General features: G+C 38.1%; 1 protein-coding gene across 1 annotated transcript in view; it reads left to right on the top strand.

Moving 5' to 3' along the window:
- Positions 1-14,098, top strand: part of MYZAP (myocardial zonula adherens protein) — an 87,899-nt gene that overhangs the window by 55,746 nt on the left and 18,055 nt on the right. Inside the window, exon 11 of the mRNA XM_081291722.1 lies at positions 11,156-11,239. Coding sequence (XP_081147848.1) covers positions 11,156-11,239 — 84 coding nt within the window. The remainder of the gene's footprint in view (positions 1-11,155; positions 11,240-14,098) is intronic.

The raw sequence follows: 14,098 nt of genomic DNA, 5'->3' as shown, positions 1-14,098 counted from the left end.
AATAAGAATAATCATCATAGGCCTTCCTCCATGGATGATTATAAGGTGGCTGTAAGGGCCACTGAGAGCATGCATGCCAAGTGCTAATAGCACAGTGCCTATAAATCAGTACTAAATTTGGTGTGGGCGGAGAGACTTCAGGGAGGAGGTGGTGTTGGACTGGGTCTTGCAGGATAGCTTGTATTTTTCGAGGCAGGAATTGAATGAGTGGGAAGGGTTATACCAGACAAGATATAGGATAAATAAAAACAAAAACATGGAGGCCAGAAAGCATAGGGCGAGTCCAGGGAACACTAATCTAGTTTGACTGGATTAGAGGAGAGATTGCTAAATGAAGAGGCTGGAAATGTAGGTTGAGAGTAGTTGTGGTAGGTGGTCAACACCAAGCCAAGAAAAATCGTCTTTATTACTTTGCTTATAATTTCTCAGTGGCTCCCTATTTCCTGATCATATCTGAGTCTCTGATTGAGGTTTTTGGCAGTGGGTGCTGGGCAAATAGGAGGGGAAAGGGCAGGAAGGACAGCTGGGAGGGAGGCTGGGCTAGTGCTGGGGAGGGCTGATGTCCAAGGGTACTTGAACTTCATTCATGAACATTTTTGAAAATACCATTTTTTTTAGCACCAGGTGTGAATATACGTATATATTCATCACATTATTCTGAAATAGTTCTCTCCCTGGATATTGCTATGAAGCATCTGGTGTTTTGTCTCTGAAACTGCATTCATCAGAGAAAGCACAGGGATAAATCAGCTGCTTCCCCACTTCTCCATTCCACCTGCCTCCTCTAAAGTCACAGCCTGAAGAATGAGGGTCCTTGCAGGTTTTTTGTTAAAGAGCCCATGCCAACCTTCTTCCCATCCTCTCCTCACTTTTAGGGCAGCAATGCAGTGCTAGTTTGTTGCCCCAGGAAGGATGGGGGCAGACAAACCTCTGACCAGCAGGAAAGTGTGAATAAAAGAGCCTGGGCCTCTCCCAATGGACTTTCTTGAGTTGAGGTCTTGGCCCCACCAACGTCTAGGTGCTTGTTGAGGGGATGAACAAATGGTGAATCTCTTGGATCCTCGTTGAGTGGGGATAACCACCTGTGTTCGTTTCTCAGCATCGAGGGCTAACCCTGCAAAGGCCAGGTACCCAGTGCACATCCTTCCTGCCTTCTCAGTGAAAGCACTCAGATTGGGAAGCCAGTTTATCCACCCTTACTTGACATTTTTATAGCCAAGTCATTTTTAGGCACCCTGGAGAATCAGTTGCTCTCCTTAAAGAGAAGTTAGGTTATCTTTAATAAAAGATAGAAATCATACCAAATTAGATTATTTTACCTCAGAAGGCAGTTTCAATGGATTCTTTTGAATAGCATAGTTCTATTATTATATATTACTTCAAACTTAATAGAAAAAAATTGATTAAAATATGTGCCTTGTTCATATGTAGCCTGGCTGAATGCCACAAGGCACATTAATTGAAAATGAATTTCCACAAACCCAATCAAGCATCATGAAGATGAAAAATGTACCTTTTCCCCTCCGTTCCTTCATTGATTTTTCATTTTGCCCACTCAGAGCTTCATTTAGCAATTCTTCAGTTGAATTTTGTTGTGGCCTTAATTCATTCCCTTCACTCCCTCCCCACAAATGAGATAATGTTCCATTTTCCTTCCCCTTATTAAACTGTTCTTTCATGCTGCATTAAGGCAGGGCAGATTCTGATCTTGTCATGTTTCTCTATGTATTATTTTTTTTAATAAAAGAGTCTAAGCTTTATTATTTTTATTCTTGAATCTTGTGATGGCTTTTATCAAGGAGAATTTACTTTAAAATACAATAGCTATGAAATTACAGCATTAAAGACTTTCAAAATAGAATTAAAGGATGCTATAGCAAAAAAAATCATTTTCAGAGAAAGAATGTAAAATATCAATTTTTTTTTCTCTCTCTCCCTCCCTCTCTCTCTCTTTTCAATGCAATATATAGGGATCAAACATGATTCCTGTTTTGTTGAGGGAAATGGAGACAACTGTCTGCCAGAGTGATCAAGAGGTTGGGTTAAAACAAGGCCCTGTCAGGGCAAGAGGAAACCAAGGGAGAATCTGGTAGAAGCCTGGCTGAGCTCTAGAAAGTTCTTGCCTGTCCTGTTCCATCTCTGCCTAGTCAGATCACTGGTTTACTGGATCTATAGGGGTTTTGAAAATAATAATGGGGAATTTTGAACTATTTCCTTGGGAAATTTTAAAAATTTCAAATAACATAGCAACATAACTTTCCCCAGAAAAGGCTATTGGAACTCAAAATAAAGCATCATTTTGCTTAATTATGACCTAGAATTCATAATCCAAATGATCTCATTTTGTTTAGTAACATTAATTGGTAGTTACACATCATTAATAAATATTTCAATGGAAAAATTAATTATTTATTTATGAATGCAGTTCAAAGTAGGAAGTCTTTGTAAATGAGGGTCCACAGGAAGGAGTAACAAAGCAGGGGTGTTGGTGACAGAGGTTGGGACACTTTGTTCATTAATGTGTGGTGGAGTTTTGTGGTGTGGGTGCACATAATATGCACAAAGCCCCCAAACCCAGAAATGAATAAATAAATGTGCCTGTGGGCCTCAACTGGTTATTCCTAAAATTAAAGTGAACACATAATAAACTTCAAAGAAAATAATAATGTCATAAATGGTCTGGATTTTAAAAATCTAGTTCTCTTTCCCTTACAGGATCTTAAACAGTTGGATTAAATGTGACTTTCAGTTTTGTCTTGTTTTGTTTTAGTTTTAAGGATTTTATGTGAGAAATCAACAGATCATTAACCAGGCATCACCAGATGGAAAGTGACTGGGGCTTCAACAAAGGGGTGTGAGGAAAACGTTTGATTGGTTAAAGTAGAAAGCCCCTCATTGAAGTTAGTCTGCAGTTTCTGATGGGCAAAGTTCCTAGCTACAGATTAATTGGTGGCTTCTGATAGGTAGAGTTGTTAGTCTGAGGTTAGTTATCAGTTTCTGATAGGTTAAGCATGAGCTTCATTTTCCTAACCTATGACGATGCATTCTGGTTGCGTTTGGTTTGCTTGGTAGTCACCCCCTGGTCCTCAGTCTCTCATTTATGAAGAGTTTGACCCAAACTTGGGTGTGATGCTCTTTGTCACCATTGTGGCTAGTTTGTGTCAGTGTGAAACTTGTGTGACTATCCATTTTAATGTGCCTTCTAGTATTAGTGAAGTAAGGAGTAGAGTTGTTGCACACTCTGCACTCCTAGTGTGTAACAATCTAATGTGCACCTCCCACATGCTGTTTCAGCTGGTTTCCTATTTTACATGAGGCATTTCCCATGTATATTACTATTTCCCAGCTGTGAAACACCTAAACAACAATATCTTGGCAAACAATTGTTGTCTAGTATTTAATGATTATTTGTTACTGTATTTTTTTCATTAATGTCTCTTCATAGTCCCCAAGTTCAACACTGAGTTATGTTTTCTTGAGTCTTAACACTGTTGGACACTGGTCACATAATTCTAACTACACAACTTTATAATTTCCAACATCTAATAGAAGTGGCCCATGTTCTACCTGCTACTAATGGGGGAAAAAAAACTTCTCAGGAAGCTGAGAAATCTTACAACTTCCAGGGTTGAGCCGAATTCAAAACAGAACCTTCCTAATTTGTATACAATTTCATTTTGGTCTTGTTGACAGAAGCTGTTTTTTGAAATGGATTGACAGAAATTCTTTTACTCTAGCAGTCTCTGATTCCAAAGCAGTTTATAAAAAAGTGGGGGTTGATAAGGGTGATTTCATCTCCGAGCAGTGATCTTCTGTATAAGATAATTGATTCACCATTCATTTGTTCTCTGTGGGTTTGGGTCTTTGCAAGGCAGAGATGGAAACAAAGGATAACAATAACATTGACATGTCCTAATGGGTTTGTTCAGAGGGTTGAAGCATCACAGAGGAGGGACATGGAGTTGGGATGTGCTGGCCTGGGAGATGACAAGTGAGTTGATCATGACAACAGGAATTATCCGCGTGAGAAGTGATGGAGGGTGGCAGGGCATTCCTGATGGAGGCACCAGCTTTGTGCAGAGGCTTGCAGGCAGGAGTGTAGTATGTTAACCAAGTGCTGAGGGGGTGCAGCAGCTTCCATGTAGGCTCATTGAAGGATGAGTTGGGCATGAAATGATACTGGGACAAGAATGGGATCCCAGCAGAAGGGCCTCATGTGTTGCACTAGGGATTTGGAACATTAGGAGCTTAGGAGGGCCTTTAAGGAGGAGACTGAGATATCCAGCTTCTCTGGGGCCAGGGCCTGGGTGTTTTATCAGTTCCCCATAAGTGGGTGGCAATGCTTAAAGGTGACCACTTAGCTCAAACCCCATAGGCAGATAACTCAATTATAGCTAAAAGGAGAAAAGCCTACATCAGTTTTAAGAAGCTAGAACTTTTACTTCCCCTTTCTTTTCAAATATCAAACCAGCCTGAAGTCTTAGAGATTCAGCATCCAGCCTGGTTGCATGAGGTTGCCAGTCATATTCAGTTTGAGTTACAAAGAAACATGATAATTGAGATGAAGATTAGAAGAAATTTTGTTAACATCATTAAAAGATTCCATCAAGACGTATTTGCCCCTTGCTCTATTAAGGGAGTCTAATAATGGATTGTTTTTGATATTTAGGTTTAGTCATTGCAACAAGATAGGTGTCCTCATAGAAATGGTTTAGGCAAAGTCTGGAGATACATACTTCTGACTTCTCAGTTTTAATACTGACTTGAGCCTGATGACCTGGGTCCTTTGCCACCACCTGGTGACAGCTAACCCTAAATGCAGCTTTGTGAGGAGTCGGTAAACCTGAAGGTCAAATTGTAGACTGAAATGGATCAAGGAGTAGGAGCAGATATAACTAATAGATTTCCTTTGCATACTGACAGCATGGTACCCTGGGTTTTGGGGTAGTCTCTGATTTGGGGGGTGCTTTGGAAACATGTGGTTAGCAAGGCCATCTTGGTTCAACAGAGTCGATTCCAGACTATTTTGACCCTGAAGTTGGATTATTTGAGGATAGACAGATGGGTTCATTGATTTATTCATTTCTTATCAGTGAATTTAAAAATTTTTAAGATCTTTACTTTTAGAAAGTCTAGTGAAGGAGAAAAACCAGTAATCATGTAGTAGTAGCTAACTATGAAGGCTTCTCATGTACAAAAATGCTACGAGACAGTATTTTAAGATTTTTAAAAAATGGTTAGAAATAGTACCATTTTCCATACCAACATGTGATTTAGAGATTCTGAAGAAAGAACCAAGGACTTTAAGGTCAGATATTACTACCACACTATAAAACCCAGGAGCACGTGAGTGTGCTCTTTTAGAGAATGGGGCCTCACTTGGGATAAGGTATGGGATGTGCTCCAGGGCAGATTGCAGGGGAGTCCAAGGGGAGATGCAAAGTAGGTCCCCTCTCTAGGCATGTGGGGCTTGGCCAGCCCAAGCATCCTTTTTTCCCCTCTAATCTGAACTAGTCATCCCTGGTCACAGAATATTCTGGACAGAGGTGCTTCTGTAAGGAATGCTTAAAGATGGAAGCAAATGTGCATGAACAGCCCTCACTTAGCACAATAGCATGGTTGCTTCATGAAACATTATTTGCTGAAAATCTGGAGTTCTGTTTTCAGAAGATTCTGTACCCCAAGCCTTCTCATGGCCCTTTCCTTCTTCCAGAACCAGGTAACTTATCAGTGTAGCATTGGCCCTGTTTTCTCAGAAGAGCTCCCAGAATCTTTCCTGATAGCACTCTTTCCTGATGATATCTTTGCGTTTTATTTATCTAATTTTTTTACAGCTGTCCCTCAGTAACTATGGGGCACTGGTTCTAGGACATGCCCATGAAGACCAAAATCCAAGGGTGCTCAAGTCCCTTGTGTAAAATGGCACATTGTTGGTGTATAACCTGCATATGTCCTCCCATGGACTTCAAATCATCTCTAGATTACTTATAAGACCTAATAAAATCAGTTCGGTCTGACTAATTGTTATACTGTATTGTTTAGGGATTAAGGATAAGAAAATAAAGTCTGTACATGTTCAGTACAGATACAGTTGTTGTTTTTTTTTTAAATAGTTTCAATATGCTGTTGGTTTGAATTTGAGGACACAGAATACATAAGTATGCAGGACTATTTTTTAAAGTAAAATCTACAGGATCCTCTTGGGATGTGCCTATAAACTGCTCACTCCTATGTTTTTAAACTACATCTGCTGCTTTTCTTGACTCACATACCTCTCTGAGTCCTTCAGAGACAGCAAAGTAGTATATTTGAAACCATTTTTTATGTTGTTGGGTTAAATATCACCCTTCACCTTCTTAGAAAGTTTTAGTGAATTTCAGTGCCTATTATGGCTGTCATTTAGATTTCAAAAGGCAATTTAAAAAGAAAATCTTAATACTGTAGGAAAGAATGAAAAAGGAGCATGATAAGGTTACTTTTGAAAATTATTCTGATAAAAATTGAAGAAAATTTACACAGATTTAATTTTTTTTGATGTTGTTCATAATCCTACATCAACCCCCAAACTACGTCATTTATCTAACTTCATTTATCAGCTTTTACTTTCACCATTGTAAACTTTTTTTCCCCTGTCCCTTGAGGCTTTTTGTAAACACTCTTCCATTTTGCAGTGTATTTGTTTTTAGCATCTGTGTAATACACTCCATCAAACTGATATTCCATAATTTACTGCCCATTCCTTTAGTGCTAGACATTAAGGTTATTTCCATTTTCTCTCTATTATAAATAATGGGAGCAAGAACATCTCTATATATACAGCTCTTTTCCTATATTTGAATTATATCCTCAGGATAAATTCCCAGGAGCGGGATTAGTGGGTCAAAGGGTCTGAACAGCTTTATGGCTCTTAATATTTATTGCTAAATTGCCTAAAGGGTCATTCTAATTTACAGTGCCACCTGCAACACATGAGAGTGGCTGTCCCTCCCAGCCCTGCCAACACCGCCTCTTTAGTCACTAGTTTTGAGCAAATTTAATAGGTATTAAAGGGTAACTTGTTACAGTTTTTAATTGGTAATTTCTTTCATTATTATCAACACTAGACTTTCTTTTATTGTTTTTTTTTTTATATTTTTTTTAGTTGTAGGTAGACCCAATACCTTTATTTATTTATTTATTTATTTTTATGTGTTGCCACGCGTAAACCCAGTATATCACGTGTGCTAGGCAAGTGCTCTACCACTGAGCTACAACCCTAGCCCTGAACTTTTTTTTTTCTTAAGTGTGTTTCTTATATTCTATTTTGTGTAGTTTGCTTTTTATTTTCAGAGTATTATATTTTTTAAAACTGTGTGGAATTATAATGAAAATGCCAAATGCACTCAGAACCGAGAAAAAAATCAATGAAGCCCACTAGATTCATTATCTAGGTTCAACAGATACTATGATTTGGCCATATTTGCTCTAATCACCTCTTTCTTCATCTTGTGTAGTATTTTAAAAAGCAAGGGCTAGCATTGTAGCTCACTGGTAGAGCACTTGCATAGCATGTATGAGGCACTGGGTTTGATTCTCAGCACCGCATATAAATAAATAAATTAAATAAAGGTCCATCAATAACTAAAACAAAAATTTGAAGGAAAAAAAGATAAAAAGCAAACCCTAGACATTCTACATATGTTTCCTTTATACTTCACCATGCATTTCTAAAACATATGAACTTTTCCTTATATAATCATAAGGCTATTGTCGTACTTAACAAAAATAGTGGTAATTTCGTGGTATCATTTAACGCCAATCTGTAATAAAAATTTGCAAAGTTTATTTTTACTGATGCTTTATCCCAATCAGCACCATTATCTTCACATTTAGTTGTTACATTTCTAAGGTCTATTAACCTAGAGCATGCTGCCCCTGTCTGATCCCACCTTTTGATTTTACCCTGTTGGCTGCTTATTGCAGGAACTGAGCCAGTTGTCCTATAAAAGTTTCCACATTCTATATTTGACTTTTTGTTTCCTTATTAGCTCTGGAAACTTGATCAGATTAAGTTTTAACTTTTATTTGTGAGAAGTCAAGAATACGTCGGGGTTGGTACTATATACTTCATTTTGTGTCACTTTTGAGGCCTAGACAGGCCAGTTGTCCTACTTTGGGTGATGTGAAGGCTAATAATGGATTCAGGTGGTGATGGGCCAAAATATAACTATACAGTTCCTCCTCAGCTTTCATCCACTCTGTTTCATTCTCTGGTGATGGTTGTATTAAGTATTTCACAGAGATTGCAAGATTGTGATTTTTCTTATTCTGTCATTCCTACCATATTGATTAAATAAAATTCCTCAGTAAAGTGAAAACGTTTTCCTCATAAACTAAGGCTTGTTACAGTCTCAAAAAGTAGTTTGTATAAAAGAGGCAAGAGAAATGCTTGATTTTTTTCTGTTTATATTGCCACATTTTCAGGTAAGGAGTTGGTGCCTTTATCACTTCCAGTGGAGCCCAAGAAGCTGTGATTGCTTTTTTTTTTTTTGAAGACCTGTGAAGTATTCATGTGTGTGTACATATATGTGTATATATACATATACACATGAATATATATCTCCCATGTATGTGTTTTACTCAATTTCATAATTCTTTTTTTTTTTTTTTTTTGGTACTGGGGATTGAACCCAGGGGCACTTAACCACTGAGCCACATCCCCCTTCCTCACAACTAACTTACTTAGTTGCCTAGGGCCTCACTAAGTTGCTGAAGCTGGCTTTGAACTTATGAGCCTCCTGCCTCAGCATACTGATCCACTGGGATTACAGGCATGCACCACCTTGCCTGGCTTCATTATTCTTTTTGATGCTCAAATTGTTCTTTCCTTGGCCCACTGAGGGACTTGTCCTGTTCTTGTTTTCAGGTATAATAAAGTATCTCACATTCATCTAATTTATTTTTTGTCCCTGGAATGGGTCGTTCCTCTAACATATCTTATGGGTTTTTTGTTTGTTTGATTTTAATGGAGAATAGTAATAGAGACCATGATCTGAAAGTGTCATGTTGTTATTGTTTTGAAGTTTTCTCAGAGGAGTAATGCATCTTTTATGAAAAACAACAAAAGATTCTGGGTTTATACTGATATTGTTATTTCAAATTTAACAAAATAAATTTTTTTGCTTCTTTAATTTCATGCTTGTATTGCTTTTTATTATACTAAAAATCCTGTTCCCAAACATGATTATACTACAACATATATAAAATAGTTTCAAAATAACAATACCAGTGTTGCTACTCAAAATTTTCCTAGTGAAGGTGCTATTTCTTTGCAACAGTATTTATACTTAAAATGTATTTCTCCCTCTAAAATATCAAATTACCTGTGCTAACAACATTTGAATACTTTTCACCAATTTAATATTACAGATAAAATTGCTTCATTTCAATTAGTTATCATGTTTTAGGGTTAGTTTTTTCTTTTTGGTTAAATTTTATTTTTTGAATCTATAAAGTATGCTCTCAAAGTTATCCAAAAAGTAACAAAATATCTAAAATGTCTTTCATCCAGTCTCTCTCTATATAAGTTCTTCCCTCTCTCTATTGATAAATTATTTCTTAATAATTAGAGTTCTAGCTGGGTGTGGTGACACATGCCTATAATCCCAATGGTTTGGGAGGCTATTGCAGGAGGACCACAAGTTCAAAACCAACATCAGAAATGTAGCAAGGCACTAAGCAACTTAGCAAGAACCCATCTCAAAATTTAAAGAAACAATAAAAAGGGCTGGGGATGTGGTTCAGTGGTTAAGCACTCCTGGGTTCAGTCTCTGGTACCAAAAATACAAAAAAATAAACATAAAAAATAATTAGGGCTTTATCTTTATAGTATTTATTATACAAATATATATGCATTTGTTTGTCCCCAGCTGTTTTACACCAAAGCTAGCATACTATACATGCTTTATGCACATCATATCAGTGTTTTAGAGGTCTTCATGTTTTGGAAGGTTACATCTATTGTTATGATACATGGTTTATTAAACCAATCACTCATCATGGAGTTTTGCTTTATGTTTTCTTTAAAAAAATCCTCTAAGTCATTCTCCATTTAACCACTATATCTTTGAAATCTATTCCTAGAAATGGGATTGCTGGGTCAAAGGGTAAATGCATATGTACTTTTTCTATTTTGCTATATTCCCTTCCATATAAATTATAACTTTTGGGGGAGGGGAACCAGGGATTGAACCCAGGGGGGCCCAATCCCAGCCCTTTTTATATTTTATTTGAAGACAGGGTGAAGCTAAGTTCCATATAGCCTTGATGAATTGCCAAGGCTGGCTTCAAACTCATAATCCTTTTGCCTCAGTCTCCCCAGCTGCTGGGATTCCAGGGGTGCACCACTGTGGCAGGAGGAATTTATGACATTTTGCACTGAGAGGAATTTTAAATTTTAAATATGATTTTGTGAATGTTCAACTTTAATACGCAAGATGGTTAGAAAGTTAATGTGCTATTTAATGAGCATACCATTTTCGCTATTGTTCAAGACATAGTCTGATATAAAGTACTCCAGTTCTTGCTTTTAGGGAACCTCTGGTTTGTCTGGGAGGAGTCCAAGTTAAAGTATACTATAGAAACAAAGGCATTAGCTCAGCGCAAGTCTGTTTTAGGAAGCTAGTCCTGCTCACTCCAGACCTCAGAATCCTCAACCCTTGAAATTCCATTAACACATCAAACTTTTTGACACTTGGTTGAATAGATATGAATGTGCTAACAGGAATAACAAAACTGAATATTTTAAATGTGGGTTGCTTCATAAATTCAGGCTGAATGATTATTTCTTGTTGAGCTATGTCTGCATTTTCCAAAGCACGTTCCCTGAATTGTCTCTAGGCTATTATTAAGGATCACACAGCAGAACCAACATGGAGATGTTGCACTAAACAAACTTAATGAGATGTGACTCTGAAATCACAACTCTAAGCCCAAGCTTCCCTGGTCACAGACCTCCTGTGTAGAGCATCTCAGGTCAGCGCTGTTCTAGAAAACACAAAGAAATCCATGTGCTGGTTCTGTTCAAATGACAATCAAAGCCATCTGACTCTCCCGGTAGGTTAACTTATACAGTTCTATACTTTTGATTGACAGTTTTTCATTTGTTTCTTTCTAGATTGAATCATTAAAGAAAAAAGTGCAACAGAAACAGCTCTTGATATTGCAGCTTTTAGAAAAGATTTCCTTCTTGGAAGGAGAGGTAAGAAGTTATGGTTCTTGAAGTCAGTGTTTTCCCTACCATTAAATTTTATGTTGCTGATCCTGCCACTGACACTTAATTTAAAAATATGGCTATTTCCTGGCCTTATAAAATGGATTGAAGGTTAACTGCCAGCTCTGCAAATGAGGCTCTGACAGCTCCTTTTTCTTTACCATCTCACTCTCCTCATGCCAGCTTGCTGCTCACTTTTGCTTTTTGGCTATAGTTGTCTTTTTTTTTTTTTTCACTTACATTCCTCATATGATTTTCTCAGTGACTTTAAGAAAGGCAAAATAAGAACTATTATTTCTGTGTGAACAAATGAAAACACAGAAGTATAGAGAAGATAAGTGGTGTCGCCCAGGATCACCCAGCTTAGAGAATGCCAGAGCCAGCTGAAAAACAGACTCCTAATCCAGTGCTCTTCTGTTATATTGAGTGCGTGACCATGAGGTGACTTAATTCACCTGAAACTTTAAGATGCATAGTATTCTTGACTCTCTGACTTTTTGAAAGTCATTTGGGGATTTTTGTATAGGTTCCAGAGAAGGAAATTATGGGGTTGGAAGAGCCTTGGGAGGTGAGGTATTAATATCAGGAGAAGCCAAAATCTATTTGCTCTAAAGGCTCTTTATTAAGAACTTGGCATCAAGCCTTTTCCTTTTGAGATTCCATGAAAAGCTGGTTTGCCAAGCACCTGTCCTTGTCAGTGTTCCTCATGATTGTCCTTCCCCAGTGAGACAGCACAGGAGACAATGATGAAGCAAGGGGAAAGGGAAGAAATGACATCTATCAAGTATGGAGTGTGTGTCGGACATTGCTAGTTACTTTCCATATGCTCTGCATAATGTAAGAAGTGAAGACTGGAATCAGACTTACCCAAGAGTGAGCACTGGATCTGCTTCTTATTAGCTGAGTGACCTGGGGAAATTTCTTAAAATTATACAATGGGATCATAAATGCACCTACGTATGTGTGACAGTGAAATGAGAATGCATGGTACCTGGCACATGCTCACACTCAATTTTTAATGTATCATTCTCTTTTTTATTAAAAGGGATTCCTTTCAAATTAGATTGTATTCTCCCCATTTTATAGATGGGAACCCGTGGTTCAGGGACATTAGGAAACCTGCCCAGGTTAGTGGAGATGGGTAAGCCTGAATCAGAGCCTGAGCCTGTTTGCAGGGATCATGAGCTGGGTCTTCATTTACTCTGGCTTTGAGGGGCTGCCTACAACAGTCATAACCAGAAGCCCCCTGTGGCCCATAGGGGTCTGGTATCAGAGTCAAGGCCCAAGAATTCCAGTCTCTGGAAGCTGAGTAAATTATCATTTTTCTCATCCCTCTTCCTGCCCACCCTTTCCCCCACCACCATGGTCCCTGGGTCTAGCTTCTGCTTTAGGAATGAGCATTTCTATTTCTCAGATTTCCTTCTGAAATTACAGCTCCCTGTAAAAGGGGTCACACCTTCCCTGGGGAAAGTTAGAGTGAGTGTCCCGATGGAGGTCCATGTGTCCAGAAAGAGGCTGGTTCTAGGAGAGAGGAAAGAGATGCTGACAGAAGAATCAGAAGGTCACCCAAACAATGCCTCCACCTTACCCCGGCAGTCCTGCTCAGCAAACTCAGTTTCAGTCTGAGGCCCCCCCTCTCCATCCTCCGTCTCCCCCAGGAACATTTTAGCTATTCTCTTGAGCCATGGATTTCAGGACTACACAGAGCATCAGGAACACCTGGTGCTGTTCTGGAGCTGCTGCCTCCTACTGGCTCATGAGACATGATTCTGTGCATGTTTTCTCAATTCTACTTTCAGTGAGATATATCACGTGGGTACTTTGAAATTAGCTGTGAAGGGAGTCTTTACACCATGGAGATCACAGTCACCGCAAATCGCAAATCGGAGTTTTTTCCTCCCTGGAGAGCCTTATGTTAAAAATTTACTAACACAAAGTGAGGTGTTTTTATTTTTTTTAATGTATAGTGCTGTTTGCATTCAGAGGATTCAAATATCAAAAGGAAAAATCTTCACTAAATTGCCCTTGTGATAAGAGAATTGTACAAACTAAGAAAATATGTACTGTTTAGAAAGAGAAAAAAAATTTACTAACACATCATTAATTTAACTCCATTGTCTTAGGGGTTCTTGATTTACATACTGACACCTCCACTTACAAGCTGAGCCACTCTGGTCACGTGACTTATCTTGCTGTACCTCAGTCTCAGCATTTGTAACGTGGATTTTTTTTTTAAGATTATATGAAATAATGTCATGTAAAACACTTAGACCTGTGCTTGACACACTGTAAAAGGTTGCCCAATGTTAATTCTTTCTTGATCACTCAACAATTTGGAGACTTAAGATTATTTTTTGTTATTGTTTGTTAACATATTTTTGTAGTTGTAGATGGACAGCATACCTTTATTTTATTTGTTTCATTTTTTAAAATAGATTTTTAGTTGTAGATGGACACAATATCTTTATTTATTTATTTTTATGTGGTGTTGAGGATCAAACCCAGTTTGAGAATTTCCTCAAATTGAGAATCCCTTACACATGCTTGGCAAGCTCTCTACCACTGAGCCACAGCCCCAGCCCGAAACTTAGATTCTTATCCACATTCTGCTGTTATCTATATTTAACCTCAGGGTAATCATGCCAACTGACAATCTGGGCTCAGTTACTTCATCTTTAGAAAAGCGGGGAGGAAGGAAAGAAGAGGACTTAGATCATCTCTGAGATTACTTTTATAAATGTTTTAAAACTTTGTTGAATTTTCAGGACATTAGATGAACAGTGCAGGAGAATATTCTGTACCTGATCTTGGACTGAGAGAAAGGTTCTGGCTCTTCCCTTTATCATG

This window comes from Spermophilus citellus (genome assembly GCF_964194105.1).
Source record: "Spermophilus citellus genome assembly, chromosome: 4".
In the NCBI taxonomy this organism is placed as follows: domain Eukaryota; kingdom Metazoa; phylum Chordata; class Mammalia; order Rodentia; family Sciuridae; genus Spermophilus; species Spermophilus citellus.
Note: the sequence above shows the minus strand (reverse complement) of the source record. Positions and strands in the feature narration are given on the sequence as shown.